Source organism: Cyprinodon tularosa, unplaced genomic scaffold (genome assembly GCF_016077235.1).
Source record: "Cyprinodon tularosa strain WSP-4 unplaced genomic scaffold, ASM1607723v1 ctg278, whole genome shotgun sequence".
Lineage (NCBI taxonomy): Eukaryota > Metazoa > Chordata > Actinopteri > Cyprinodontiformes > Cyprinodontidae > Cyprinodon > Cyprinodon tularosa.
Window position 1 is genome coordinate 83,564 of NW_024038983.1, and position 16,356 is coordinate 99,919.

The 16,356-nt window shown below is 37.6% G+C and overlaps 1 protein-coding gene across 2 annotated transcripts; it reads left to right on the forward strand.

Moving 5' to 3' along the window:
- Window positions 1-3,299: 3,299 nt before the first annotated feature.
- Window positions 3,300-8,679, forward strand: LOC119786763 (mitochondrial coenzyme A transporter SLC25A42-like). 2 transcript variants are annotated; one of them, XM_038290280.1, is made up of 8 exons: window positions 3,300-3,612; window positions 4,009-4,172; window positions 5,273-5,384; window positions 5,608-5,633; window positions 6,191-6,357; window positions 6,521-6,637; window positions 7,233-7,384; window positions 7,473-8,679. In XM_038290280.1, exons 2-8 carry the CDS (start codon window positions 4,083-4,085, stop codon window positions 7,796-7,798), a joined length of 990 nt encoding a protein of 329 aa, XP_038146208.1. In that variant the 5' UTR covers window positions 3,300-3,612; window positions 4,009-4,082; the 3' UTR covers window positions 7,799-8,679. The 2 variants fall into 2 exon arrangements, with proteins under 2 accessions (XP_038146208.1, XP_038146209.1); XM_038290281.1 differs by lacking the exon at window positions 3,300-3,612 and adding an exon at window positions 3,663-3,898.
- The last annotated feature ends 7,677 nt before the right edge of the window (window positions 8,680-16,356 follow it).

Consider the following 16,356-nt stretch of genomic DNA (forward strand, 5'->3'; position numbering starts at 1 on the left):
CAGTAAAGGAGCTGCTCAGCTCCTCTACAGTCTGGTGCAGAGGGTGAAAAGTGTTGTCCAGGGTGGATGTAAGCTTGTACACAATACCCTCCTCTCAGCCACTTCCTCCTGTCCAGAGTGCAGCCTAGGACAGAAGCAGCCTTTCTCACCAGCTTTTTCAGTCTCTTTCTTTCCTGCTCTGCGCTTCCTGGGGTCCAGCAGACACCAGCTTAGATGGAGGGCTGATGCCACCACAGAGTCATAGAAGGTTTTAAGCAGGGGCCTGATTACAAATTCACATATATTCACAAATTATATTTCAATTTGGATGCTATCTGCAACTTTAATGTTGTAAATAGTGAAGCTCTAAAAGGATTAAGCTGTTCACTCGGGACTTACGTTGTGATTTACAACAAAACTAGTATTTTATATGTCCTTTTCACTAGCACGTCAATAAAAGAGGAAAATTAATCAATTTCTGTGCATAGAACTGTTCTTTTTAAGAAGAGTTTTTTTTTAATTATTTTGCATTATTTAGGGCAAAAATTTTATTTTACTGTTGTTCCAAAGTAAAACATAGAACAGAGTTGTTTTTTTACACAGGTATTTGTGCTTTTACTTGACATAGAGTGAGCACCTCTGATTCAACAATGCCTAAAATATTGCATTTTATTAAATATTGCCTCCAAGCGGTCCTTTCCAATCACATTAGTGCATTTACTGACTGAGACTCAGTTCGTTATGAAACTCTTTATGATGTTCTCGGTGTGCAGGTTTTGCAGAGGTTACGTATTTTTTCAAGATGCTTGACTTGTAAATGGCTACTGTTTGTGTGTGGGGATGAATAACTATAAAATAATCAAACTAAATTATTTAATTAAAAAAGAAACCTTATTTTGTAAAATTCTTATTTCTATTACATGTTCTTATTTAGCAGAAGGCAACAGATGGCTTCAACCTAGCAAATTGACTCATTCACTTTATTTTCTTTCCGTTAGTTTAAAACTAATCTTACTACTAATGATAATAACATAGAAAACATCAATTAGGTTTGATTTTTCTTTATTGTTAGCTATTTTAGATTCGTATGCCTTGTTTATTTATGAAGCGTGTGTGTTTCATTGTTTTCAGTAATGTATTACTATTCTATTCTAAAAGTGAGTCACTATCTTGAGTGTAGGCTTAAAGTGATTACCATCATCTACTGATTACTGATATGGTCGCTTACAAATTAATCAGCTACTGTTGATTTTAAGTTGATCCCAGGGGTTCCCAAACTGGGGTGTTGGGGTCATGAGACACCAGGTGGAGGGACACAAGAAGGTTTTAACAACCATTGTGTTTCCTGCGGTATACAGAGAGCCAAAATATGTCATGACAGACATAAATGTGACTAAAATAAATAAATGTACCATGAAATAAACAAATGTAATATTAATTTATTTATATAATACATGATTCAAATATCAAAGATACCATTAAGTTGTGAAATGCACAATAAATTCAATTTCAATTATCAATTGAGTTTATTTATATAGCACCAATTCACAACGCATTTAATCTAAAGGCACTTTACAGAGAATATTCAAACAGATAAGGAAAACCAGCTGAGTGCATTGACTCATTGACCCAAAAGCAATCCGTTACACCGAGCATGCTTGTAGCGACAGTGGAGAGGAAAAACTCCCTTTTAACAGGAAGAAACCTCCAGCAGAACCAGGCTCAGTGTGAGCGGCCATCTGCTGAGGCCGACTGGGGTTCAAGGAGACAGAAGCAGACATAGAAAAAGAAGCATAGATACAAAAGGCAACTGTCAACCAGCTCCACAGGCGGCCCCGTCCTGGAAACACACAGCCGGGCAGACGAGCTCCAAGCCAGCTCCCATGTCAGAGGATGAAAGCGAGAACATTCAGTTAGACACAGTCAGAGAAACAGGACTACACTGAAAAATAGGCCAAGCTCCAACATCTATAAACCAAGGTGTTGATGGCAGCAGCACAGCTGATATTTCTCTCCATGATGGAGTCACACTCAAACAGGAACAGACCAGATGAAGCTACTATGATGAGAAAAAGCATAGAGCATTAAGAGATTTAACTAACCAATACTGAAGAATGGGAGAATAGTGATAGAATCAAGCAGAATGATGAAAAGTGGTCCCTATGTCCTCCAGCAGTCTAAACCTATAGCAGCATAACTATAGAGATAGCTCAGGATAACCTGAGCCACTCTAACTATAAGCTTTATCAAAAAGGAACGTTTTAAGCCTAGCCTTTAAAGTAGACAGGGTGTCTGCCTCACGGACTAAAACTGGTAGTTGGTTCCACAGGAGAGGAGCCTGATAACTAAAAGATCTGCCTCCCATTCTACTTTTAGAAATTCTAGGAACCACTAGTAAACCTGCAGATTGAGAGTGAAGTGCTCTGTTAGGAACATAAGGAACAATCAGATCTCTGATATAAGATGGAGCTTGGCCATTTAAGGCTTTATATGTGAGAAGGAGGATAAATGTTCATCTGGGTTCATCAGCGAAATGTTTGGGAACAACAAACACTACTAAACACATTTTACAAGCAGCAGTTTGAAAAACTAAGACGTTGAACAAAATACTTCATCTAAATTTATCTCACACATGTTAATGCATGTTAATTATGTAAAAAGGCAAAATTTTGACTGTCTTATATGATACAAAAACAGTGGGTTGACAACCCCCCACCAACTCAGTAATGCAATAGGACCCTGAAATATATATATATATATATATATATATATATATATATATATATATATATATATATTTCAGTGATAAAGAAATACCTATGACTGATTGTGCTCTACTCTCCACACTGAATTTAAAAAAAATAAACTAAAAAAAATATATATATAAATAAAAATCTTTGCACTTTGGTTTAAACTGCTTTATCCTTTGATGATTGCGTGTTGATCTCATTTAAATACCGTCAGAGAATGGCCCCTGAAACACACAGTGACAAACCCACGCAGTTGCGCCAAAACATAAAGGTATATAAATAAGAGGGAAAAATTACAGGTTAAAATAAATAACAGTTATAAGATTAGGGGGGGGGGTGAGGGGGAGAAAATGACCTAAAATATCCTTGAAATAAAGCTGAGACGATGCTTAGAATCAAACCATATAACTTATAACAACGAAAACACGCTTAACTAAAAGAAACGGGGGGGAAGCTGATTACGTTAAACAAACATGGCAACCCAATGTCCAATATAGACTCGCGAGATTTAACCTCGGTGACGCTATCATCTTCGGGAATTGTAGTCCAAAATAGTGAAATACGCCGTGTCCCAGTTTGCTGAGAGCTCGAGGATCCAGAATAATCTTCAGCGCACAGAGTAAGAGAGAGGAGGGGTGGAGGGAGCACCTCCCAGCAGAACAGTATCACACTGACGTCCTTTAAAAACAAACATCACACTTTATTGACACTTATCTGCAGCAGAACATCATCGGGGACGTCAACAAGACGAAGGAGACGTGTGGACACATCGAGCTACGCGTGTAACTTAAAAACAGAGAGAGTGACGAGCTTTGTAGCAACAGGAGAGGAGCTGCAGAGCGACAGGCTGTTTATAAACACGGAGCGCTGCGAGGCGATCACTGTAAGTCTTCATGCTCACATTCATGACCCACACATGTTCCACTGCACGAGGAGGAAGCTCGGTTTATTATCTTATTTTCTTTGAGCAGATGTTTATTATGTGTAGATGAGCCTTTTTAAGACATTGTATGCTTTTATTTTCCGACAGTCGGGGTTGATTTTTAGTTCTTTTTGCATTATCTTAAAAATGTTGGTTTATGTTGACAAATATCGACTGTATCTGTAATGCAACACGCTGAGTGTTTACAAGGCAGAGCGTTCATGTAGGAACAGGGGCGTGAGTGGAGGCACGTACTCCTCTTGTTTTGTAGAGGAACTGCAAAAAGCGAGGAGGATTTTTTCTAATTCCAGCAGCTTTAAGTGTTTAACCTGTATATGTGTGACTGTTTCCCTGCAGCTGTTGGATTTCTGACCTGAAGGCGCGCAGCGTGTTTGACAAGCTTTGAAGGGATTTAAGAAGGGGGGGCACCAATGGCCCACCGCGTGCACGACCACCACCAGGGCGGCCTGCCTGTGGCCCAGACCACGGTGCTGACCCTCCCACCGTCCAGCCAATCTAAGGTGAGTCCTGCGTGTGTCTTTGTTTGACTCACCAGGAATTTGCAACAAAAACATGTCAAAACGTGACCCAACACATTAGTACATGTGGGTGTGGATGGCATTTAAAAGGTGTGCAGGAATTGTTTCCTCACAAAAAAGCAAAGGTGGAGATATTGGCACAAGTCTTAATTAGTTTTACTCTGAAGCATTAAACAGGAAAGTTGACTATGTCATGGAGAAATGAAGATGAAAGCTGATTATCCTTGTGGCAGCTTCTACGCTCCTGTCTTTCATGGTGGTGTTATTGTGACTTCCAGTGCCTCTGCAGTTGTAAACATCCGATCTGAGGAAAGTAGTGCTGCTGTAAATAGAAGCGAGGTGTCAGCTAATCCTCAGCAGGACTCTGGCATCCACAGTTTGTCTGATTGGAGCATATGAAGTAAAAAAGGAGTTGAAATGTTCTCAAAGCTCCTGTTGTTGTTTCTTGTTCACCGCACCCTTTTTCCTCCTTTAACTCTGTGTCTTCATAATTGTTGTGACGTGTTCACTTTGATCCCGGCACCAGATGCAGTGTATGGTCACTTTAATAAAATAAAACTGATTATAAAGCAGGAGAAACACCTGGTCTCCATTTGGCCTACATATCGTTTTCCTAGGCTGACAAGACAACAGGAGAAACTAAAAGAACATAATACATAAATAAATTATAGAATAAATCAATAGTGTTGTTTTATGGAATGTTTACAGAAATATATGAATGAAAAATGCAAACTATCCAAACTTGTTTGTTTCCTGTTGTCAGTTAGAAACGTGTTTCCTTATCATTCCAAAATACTTCTGCTATCAGTCAGTTTTTATTGGCTGTCCTTTTCTGAGAAACGTGAGGCCGTCATATCTTGTTCGTTGTTTCCTAATCCACGTGAATGCTGTTGCCTTTTTTTTTCTTTTTTTTTGCTCCAGCCTTAGGTGACAAATACACGTGGTTACATTTTTAGTCAGCATAAAGAACAAAATAAATTTATTTCCCTTTTAATATGTTTTCTATTGTAACCTTTTCTGATTCTGATGTTTAATGAGATTGTTTCACGGCGTCATTAATCTGTGAAAATGTCTCCAAACAGGATCTGAGGCCCAGACTGACTCCTGTGGACTCCCTGGTGTGCGGAGCGTTTGCCGGAGCCGTGGCCAAAACAGTCATTGCACCTCTGGACCGCACTAAGATCATTTTTCAAGGCAAGACAAGCTCACGGTTTAAGGTTTCTCTCCAGATATAGAGGAGCTAACGTGCTCTCTTGTTTGCAGCCTGGCTGCAGAGTTGAACTGAACAAATGTTTAGTTTCTGTTTCAGAGTTTATGCTGTAGCTGTTCCTGACTAATCCTCTTAGTAGATGTTTAGCCTACATGCAGCATTGTGAGTCGCAGCTCTGGTTAATTGGGTCTCTTGTTGTTTTCACAGTGTCCTCCAAGAGATTCTCTGCAAAGGTGAGTTTCTGTATCTGTCTTATCTGCAGAGCAGAGATTTGAACCACTTTATCTGTACCTGCAGTGATAAGCTGGGCAGCTGACTGTAGAAGAACCAAGCGCACTGCTAGTTAAGGACTCTGTCATCAGTTTATTATCACTAAAAGTTCATTAAAGGCAGCTGATACCTCTCTAAACATTTACATATAGCTATTATGACTAAGTAGTTATAGTAATTGAAACTTTCCAGCCAGATGATTGAAATGAATTCAGTTGAATTTTATGTCAAAACAAAGCGAGGTATCACATTTTTCAGAGGTAGAAGAAAAGAAGGATACTGTTTAATTTTATTTACAACTCCTTAACAACTTTAAACATCTGGACAATCAGATTATCCCTTACTCGTTTAGTTAAAAACATAAATAAAATTTTTTTCCTGCATCCAAGATGATCTATTTTCTGTGTAAATCCCTTGGTGACGCCATGTTTGCTTGTTTCTTTTACTATCCTTGTAATTCACTGCAGAATTGTCAGTCATGGTTTGCAGTTAACCGTCTGGATGCTATGATTTGCTGCAGGAGGCCTTCAGGGTGATCTACTGCACCTACATGAAGGATGGATTCGTCAGTCTGTGGAGGGGGAACTCTGCCACCATGGTGAGGGTCATGCCCTACGCTGCCATCCAGTTCTGTTCACATGAACAGTACAAGAAGCTGCTGGGGGGGCGCTATGGCTTCCAGGGCAAGTGAGTAAAAGGCTTAAAGTTCACATCTTATTACTTGTTTTCATCAAAATGCATTTTTTTAGGCATGTCAGCATGACTCTGCAGTAAATGATAAACATTTAGCGTCCCCTTACATGGCAAATTTTACAGGTATCTGGTGTTAACGTTACTGCTGGTGTTTCAGAGCGCTGCCGCCTTTCCCACGGTTACTGGCGGGCTCTCTGGCTGGTACCACCGCCGCCATGCTGACTTACCCTCTGGACATGGTCCGAGCCAGGATGGCCGTCACCGCCAAAGAAATGTAAGGCTCTGCCATGTTTGGATCAGCTAGCATAGGGGGCGTAGCACACACTTTAAATGATCAACTAATTCACTGTTTATCATCCCTGGAAATAAGGGGGGTAGGGGGGTATTTGGTCTGATTGGTGGGAATTAAATAAAAATAATTGGAGTTCTGCATTATAACTTTAAAAAGTTTTAGACTGGAACCATTTTTTAGATTTTAATTTATATTCACAACCAAGTTGCATGTTATAGCCTTTCTCTTTAGCTAATCAAATTGTGTAAACATGCAATATCACATAAAAAGAATCGGTCAGATCATCATTTTCCTATGACATATCAGTCAGGTTTGACTATTTAAAATGCACTTTGGTGTAAACAGGATGACTTTAATTTGTTATTTAAATAATAGTGTTTTTATTCTATTAAATATAATAAATAAAGGATCTGTGTTTATCATAATGTCTCTATCACATTGGGAATAAAAGCTTATGACACGGGCATACAGCTCTCCTCCTCACTGTTCAAACCAATCTTCTGGTCACAGCATCTGTTGCATATTTCTTATACCACACTGAATCTAAAGCTGTTTTTTCTCACTTTTTCTTCCACAGGTACAGTAACATCATGCATGTCTTTGTACGCATCTCCCAGGAGGAAGGTGTGAAGACCCTTTACAAAGGTTTCACCCCCACCATCTTGGGTGTTATTCCATATGCAGGGATCACATTTTTCACCTATGAGACGCTCAAAAAGCTCCACGCAGGTATGCATATTTTCTCTGTTTTTCGGTTGATTTAAGCAAGATGTGTAGATCGTGGCCAATCACCAGCCTGCTTCCTGTCTTCCTGTAGAAAAGACGAAGCGCTGTCAGCCTTACCCTTATGAACGCCTGGCGTTTGGAGCCTGTGCAGGCCTGATTGGGCAGTCGGCATCATACCCACTCGACGTGGTTCGCCGGCGCATGCAGACAGCGGGCGTGATTGGCTCATCCTACGTCACGATCATGGGGACCATGCGTGAGATCGTGAAGCAGGAAGGCGTCAGGAGAGGACTGTACAAAGGCCTGAGCATGAACTGGGTGAAGGGGCCTGTTGCGGTGGGAATTAGCTTCACCACATTCGACATCACACACAACCTGCTGCTGAAGCTGCACCAGATGGGCTACTCTATCCACTGAGTCTGCTAAGGGGCAAAGGAAAGTGAAGATTACGTTGGGAAGAGGATAGGAAGCTGAGCCTCCTCATGGCCATGGCGAGGTTCTGCTGGGTGCATGGCCATCCCATAGCACACTCCTGTTTCCTGAGAGAGCGTGTCAGAGCTGACGGGGATCTGCTCTGCAAGAAACGCTGCATCACAACCTGGCTTCATGCAAAGTGATCACTAACTTTGCATAAGGGCGCACAATATGATTTTGCTGTCATTGAAGTGACATGTCTGAGAAAACATGCACCGCTAGAATGACAGACAGCAAAGGGCAGCATGGAAAATGATGAGTTAAATGGCGCTTTATCATTGTTTCTCTTCTGGTTAATCCTACATTTCCACAAACACACCGTCTTAGTGCTTAATTTCTTTTTAAACAAGAAATTATTTTATTTAAATTTTTTTTCCCTTTTACCACGGCAAAGATTATAAGGATGTTTGGGTTTGTTTGCAACTAGAGTGATTTATTATGGTTTTATTTTCCATTGAAAGGATAAAAAACAATCATCACTCTGTTAATATAGCAGCTCTGCTGCACGTTTTAAGTCATTTCTCCAACCGTCCAGTTTTTTAATGCTTAATCTGTATTTTAATCTGTGATGATTAACAAAATTACAAACAAATGTGTGATTATGAGCAACTAATTTGAATGCAGGATAGTTTGCTCATTATTTACAGATTTCTCAGCCCTTCATTGAATGGGGTCTCCCTCTTGTTTGTTTGTTTATTTTTTTGTTATAATTTAAATGTTTCTGGAGGAGAAATCAGACTTTTGTCACATTTAACAGAGGAAATATGTCCAAAGATGTTTACAGTAGGTTGACCGTGCAATAAACTGTTTATTCACAACATTGAGCAATGCGGTCTTTTTTCCACTAGAGGGCGACGTTTGACAAGAGAAACTGATGCCATTATTGACAACAGCGGGGTCGTTTGGATCAAACAAAAAGAGAGAAAATGACATTTAAAAAAAAGATATCAACAGAAAACTAATTCCCTTCAGTGAGGAACAGTTCTTACATTTCTAAAAAAAAAAAAAAAAAAAAAAAAAAGTAGATTTTAAAATGCTTTTGTGTACAATTTATTTAGGTATGTTGCTACCAAAACAGTTAATATGTTTTAAATGCTTATTTTACGTTGTGTTATAATTTAGAAATTTTAATGCGTCTCTAAAGATGCAGCTTTTGTAGAAAAGCCTTTTTATAACCAGGAACAAATACGACAATAAAAACTTTGGAAATATTTCTCCTGACCCTATTTATCCGTCAGTAGGTGGCAGCAGTGAGCTGGTTTACATGGCCTGAACTTGACCTTCCGTCTGCCGAGTTCAGCTGTTTGATAGTTATTTCTTTTATCATCTATTAAAACATGTCTGTGGAGCAGCTCTAAGCAGCACAGAGTTATAACAACAAAGAAACACGTTTAGCTTAATTTCTTGTAGGTAACAAAAACGTCAGGGTGGAACAAACAATCAGGCTCTGCTTTTCACAGACTGAATATATAAAAAAACAAGACCAATTCAAATTAACACTATCTATCTATCTATCTATCTATCTATCTATCTATCTATCTATCTATCTATCTATCTATCTATCTATCTATCTATCTATCTATCTATCTATCTATCTATCTATCTATCTATCTATCTATCTATCTATCTATCTATCTATCTATCTATCTATCTATCTATCTATCTATCTATCTAAATTTCATATTTGATCAACCAAAACACTTTTTTTTGGTTGAATGTTGAATGTCTTGAACTGAGCTCAGGATGGAGGGGAATTTTTCCTTACTCCTCAGTCTCGCCATCTTTCCAACCTTCCTGACCTTGAATTGGAATTATGGGATGCCCTTGCCAACCTACCACCTTGGCTTTGGAACAATCGAAACAAAGCAACACGATGTGGTCGAATGGTGGGCGAGGGTGAGGAGTGGGATGAGGAGGAGGGGGGCCTGGAAAGATGATTCTTGAAGGCGCCGTTGCCATAGGTAACCTGGATCCGTGCCAGTGGAGGAGAGCAGAGTATTTGCATGTATTCAAATATTGCATGAATAATTCACTTTGAAGCCCCTGCTGCAGTCGGAGCAGACAATAGTCACTCACGCTTACACACGCAGATGTGCAGAACAAAATGCTCACCTGGAAAAAAAAAAAAAAAAAGCTTTTACACACAGATCCAGTCAAAAAGGATGTGAGGAGGTTATTAGGAGAATAACAGATGAAAAACTCCTCTACCGGAGGCGTGTTTGATCTTTAAATGTAGACATCGTAACCTTTGCAGTAACATTTTTCTGCATGTATGTCATGTCAATTTAAAGCATGTAAGATGGGTCTTTTTTCAAGCCAGGAACTACAGAGTGTCGAGGCCTAATATTGTTACCTCTTATTTAATGGTTGCTGTAGTTTCTGCCTGAAGCAAAAATATTTTTTTTAGGATTATTTAGTAATATATTTTAGTGCTCATTATAAATAAACAGCAAAATTCAGTGCTAAAAAATAAATACAGATTATAGAAGGTATAATGTAAAGAATACTGCTGTAAATGATTTGCAGTAATGATTTTAAAAAAAGGTAGTATGACGTTTTGCTCAGGGTGGCAGGAGGAAAAGGCACAGCACTGAGAAAATATCCAAGGTGTTTATCAGCTTTGCACAAGTTTGAAGAAAACTTTAAACTAACCATACCTAACCTGTTATCAATTGTAATAAAAAATATATAGGCCTATAGTATATATATATATTTTTTTTAACTTTATTTTGTAAATAGACACTCAGTCTGCACGTTATTATACTTTCTAAAGTAAAAAGAGAACAAAACATCAGCAGCCCTCAGCCTGATATTTAGCCCTGCTCTGTTTCGACAGCATTTGTTTAGCACTAATTAGCCCTGCAGAAAGGCTCTAAAGGTACCCAAACAAAAACAGTTTGGAAATAACATATAATGTTATGAAGCAATCCCAAAACATAGCTTGTTATGAGAATTATTTTTTTTAATCAGAAACACTGCCTAAAGCCTCTTTCCCTGGTCTAACCCCTCACGGCAGCTGGGTGGCCTCTGCCCCCACTCTGAATGTCTGGTGACATCATCATGCGGGGTTAGCGATAATGATGTCACCAGTGCGACTGAAATCAGGGAAGTAAACAATGGAGAGCGACATGTAAGGAAGCCAGGGTGTAGTCAGTGTGCTTTACTGCTTCGCTCTATTATCTGTCTGAATCCCTCTCACCAGAGCTGCTCCATGTTTATTGAATGTAAACAGATTTTTGGCTTGTTAGATCAGGAGCGACTGGATTGTTGACATCTGTACGTTGCTTTCAACGGTGGCACATCATTTAGCAGGTTCACCCGGCTCTGGTGTTCCCACAGCATGCTGATCAAAGCCGAGGCGATTTTAAGTCGGGTTGCTTGCCGAGGCATTTGACCCAGGTAGACACGCATCAGTGAGCTGTTCATACTGACACTAAAAGCCGATTGTTGCCGGGTTTAAATGGGTTTTTCAGCAGGTAGTAAAGTGGTATAATAGAATATTCACACCCTTCCACCTACACACCTTGTAGCTTTGCAGCGAATGGATCAAAATTCAGCTCTCATGAATCTGCAACTGCTTTAATAATTAGTGTTGAGGAACAGCCAATATATATATACATATATATACGTGTATATATATGTATATATTTATATATGTATATACGTATTTATACATATATATGTATATATGTATGTATGTATGTATGTATATATATATGTATATATACGTATATATATATATATATATATATATATATATATATATATATATATATATATATATATATATATATATATATATATATATATATATATATATATATATATATATATATATATATATATATATATATATATATATATATATATATATATATATATATATATATATATATATACGTATATACACATATATACATATAGATATATATATAAATGGGAATTATAGGAGATTTATAGGGTTTTAATGTACTTATAATGTAATATCTTTGAGAAATGTAACAATTGTAAATATCCAGAGGAAAAGATTTATTGTTCCAATTTAATAGTTAGCATTAATAATGTAATTGATGCCAGTTTAATCATTTCTGCTTGTTCATTTAGTTATTTATCTAATAAAAATGTGAATGGGATTTTGGGCCCTGAATCAAAGTCTGCCTTGAGTTGAAATAAGACCACTGCCTAATATGCAGCATGTTGGCTGGCTAAACCTGCAGGTTTACATTGTTTATGGAAGCTTTAGAAAGAAGGCAGTTTCTACTTCCCAGAGATTCTACCTGCATCTCTTTGCCTTAATTTAAAGATATTTCAATTCAAAAACAGATAAAATGCATTTTTTGTTTGCAGCAGAGGGGTCCTCATCCACAGCTCATACATGCAGGAAGTGTTGATAATAGTACTTTCACTGTAAATACTTTTACTGTAAAAGTAAACTGCTTTACAGCAGCTCATCTGCATCCAAATTTAAAGGATGTTTTTTCCAAATCCTTTCTAAAATGTAGAGAGTGGTTCTTGGTTGGTTTGACTTGTTGTAAACAGTCCAGGATGAAACAAGGTTCCAAGTTGTGGAGCCCTGCAGAAGCCAACCTGGCTGGTTGCCATGCACTCTGAAGGTCTGCTCTGCATCAGCTTCCTAAGCAGCAGCCTCCGAGGAAGCTTATCATAAATTCAGGGGTATTAAAATGCCTCAGAGAGTGTTTTATCAAACACAAAGGGTGCCTGTAAACGTTTCACTGTAAAAATCCTCTAAAAAAAAAAAGCCACAAAACGGGTGAATAAATTCCTAATTGTGCTTCTGTGACCGTAAACTCGCCGGCTAAAGCCTTTCCCTGAATACATAGTGATATTTACAAGTGCTGTAGGACCGTCATAGGGTGACCCTCTCTCTCTTCGCTCCTCCCCTCCTCAGTCTGCTTAATTTTATAAGATCCAGCATATTGCCACTTATCGGCTGGCAGCGTTGTAAAAGCTCTGAGGTCAGTGCATTACTGAGGTGCTGGGCTCCTGTCTTCCATTAGAGGGAGTGTTCAAGCTGCACTGGCTTTCACTCAATCAAACGCTAGCTCCAAGTGCATGGGGTGGGGTTCACCCTTACCCATGCAGATGGAGACTCCTTATAGAGTGCATACGTTTGAGCACATAATTCATATGCGAACACAGAAATGTATGCATTTGCCTAATACCTTTTTATTCACATTCTCGAGCCTGTGGGAGGGGGCTTACTGCATTCATTCAAATGTGGTCTTTTTGCACCAAAAGAGGGTAAATGTATAGGTTGACATTTTCACCACTTGGCATTTTAAAGGGATTTAACACCAACTGCCTTGCAGCTTACTTCTGTGCAGGAACAGCAAGCAGCATCTGCCTACTGACAGAGAAAAATGCAGATTTCATTCAGATGTTGGCATAGACTTTTGTGTTTTTACATGCAGTTTTTATTTCATATCAATCCAGCGATAAATGAGGTCAATTAATTTATCTAGTGCAGAATAGAGGTGTTAATAATGATGGCAATGGAAACTGCTCTACATTTTATGAGGACATTTCCTGGGTTTTTGTCTTTTTCCTAAACTCTTTTCATCTTTTAGTTTTTCAGTACAACACAGCACTATAGTTCTCAAAACTTGATTGATTCTCTCTAAATGTGTTTTCATGTGTACTTTCCTCTCGCTTAGTTTGTTCCCATAAGTGGAGCATCCCTGGAAGGTGGCTGGGAGCGCGGTGGGTGGACAGCCAAAGAAGAAGATTTTGCATAAGAATAGCCGAGGTCCTGTGAACCTTCTGCTCCCTGTGTCCACATTCAATGGCGTCACTGCAGTTAGCATGACAAACTAGAATCCAAGTTCTCGGACTTCTTAATGCAGCCGCCCCCCCCACCCCCCTCCTCCCCCACCTACACACACACATCTCACATTAGCCCCCCAGCTTCTTCCTCTGAGGCCTCACCCAGAGAAGCATGCTCACACAGAGCCATTCAGCATAGGATGCAGCATCCCTGATTTCTCTCTGCAGTGAGACACATGAAGGAAACATTCATTTGAGTTCTTCTGCATTGGTGAATGCAAGTTATTTAAAGTATGTTTAAGATTTTAAACAGTTTTTTTTTATATATATGTAAGAATTTTTTCTCGGAAGGCACAAATTTAGATCAGTTTTTTTTTATAACAAGCTGTAGCTCTGAGTGTTAAAATGTTTTTTATTGCAGTGATATATTGTAGTTCTTTGAAACCTAAATGATGCTGTTTAAATAAGCCTCTTTCTGAAGCTTAAAAATCTCTTTTAAGCAGGTATTATACAAACTTTCATTTTGTATTAAAATCTTCTGATTTAATATTTCTATTTTAAATGTTTTAGCTGTTAGAAGAAAATGATCATAATCACTAGAAATTAAGGGTTAAAATTAAGTTAGATTCTGTTTTGTTTGAAATGAGTTACTTTAAAATAAAATTACAATCAGTGAATATGACTGTACAGATTAATTACACAGCGATACATATTTATAAACGATAATCTAAGATTACAGCTTAATAAAATCCAACATTTTGTTTATTGGAAACTTTGAATTTGAAATTCAATAGATATTAGTATAATTGTTGTGAATTTAAAAAAAGTTCAAGGAAATAAGGAATTAAAGGGACCAAAAACGCAAAGTTTGTTCGGGAATTTTGATTCAACTGTGTCTGAGCTACTAAGACCAAAACACACAAACTGTCTGTCTGTCAGAACTGCCACTCTCTGCTTCTTAGGTGGAACTTTGGAAGTTTGCAAACTTTCCAAAGTCAACTTTTCAGAAAAAAAATTAATTTTGCATTTCATTTGGAGATCCTTTTAGAAATGTTGATTTGTTTTGATACAAATGTGAGTGAACCATCTTCTCTGGAGAGTTTAGCAGCAGGTGAGGTTCTTAGAGTTTGGAGAAGGGGTGCAGCAGGACATTATTTAAAATGCTTTAGGTCCATTTGCAAGTTTCTAAAGTCAATAAATGATTTCAAAGTCAGGACAGCCATCTGCTAGGAAACACTTTTTGTGTCCCTCTACTTTATCGAGATGCAAACCTACATGTTTCAGCTCGACTAAGAATCAAAACCTACTTTAATGACCATGATATCATTATCAATAATCGTCCAGAAACCTGGCCCCGTGGAGAATCAGCACAGAATAGCTTTATTAAGGCATAATAAAGATTTAGGCTGCCCTCCTGAAATGTGCATCAAAAACAAAAGAATGATGATTCATTTTTGATAATATTTTAAATGACAAAGCATCTTTTTTATACAGTGGTGGACCACGTTATATAACTGATAGGATGACTGTAGGGCTGAAACAATTAATCCGATTAATCGATTACTAAAATAATCTTCACCTAATTTGGTAATCGATTAATCGTTAACTGAAGGGTAGAGATTCTAAAACGTGCCTTTAGCTGACAGAGTGACCCACTTTGATCAGCATTTATCCCAAAATTGTAAAAAAACAATATATAAACATATTTGCATTTAAGATCAAAAATCTTTTTCGTCCGTTATTATGCTCTATCCAGAACTACTCGAATGGAAAAGTTTTAGCTTCACCTGATTTGAATTTGTAAAAAGTATTGTTTTAGGAACCTTTTTCCGATTATTACACTGCAACAACAATCTAGAAATAAGTAAATATTTCTTAAATGAAGTGTATTTACCCTTAATTTGAGTAGGTAAGTAAGAGGATTTGCCAATGGAATGAGTATTTTTACTCTTAAAATAAGATAATTAGATAAAATTCACTTGAAATAAGAAAATGCAATTGTTTATTCTTATTTCAAATTTAAATTGTCATGTTCCATTGGCAAAGTGTCTCACTTACCTCCTCAATTCAAGAAAAAATGCACTGATTTTAAGAAAAATTTACTTATTAAGATTGAAATTTTTTGCAGTGTAATAGATTAATCTAAAAAAAATTACTGACAGATCAATCGATTACAAAATAATTGTTAGTTGCAGCCCTAGATGAGGAATCATAATCAAATTGGGGCATTTTGTATTTTTACACCCATATCTATTAAGATGCTTCCTTCATCATTGAAGAAATGACCAGGACAACTTGCCAACTAGCAATGATAAATAAAAACACATCCAGTACCATCTGAAGCAGTTTATTTATTATTTAACACAGACACACAAAAAATATTTTTATAGCACTTTTTCTCCCAGGTATAAGAAATCGAAATTATTTTAAATTTAACTCAAATCAATCCATGTTCATCCTAATACAATCAAATAATATATCATTATTCTGATCCAAGCACATAGAGCCCTCTTCATTTTTCTATAATAGCTGGAAATATAATGCAGAGTGCTTTAACAGTTATTCAACAAATATTGTCTGCTACTTAAAAAGTAATTGGCTGTTTATCTTCTGTAAAAGATGATAATCAAGCAAAGACAATAACATTTTGAGAATCCATGCTTAGTTTCTTTTATTTTAATATTGAGAAATGTTAACTGTTACTGAGCCCTCTGTTC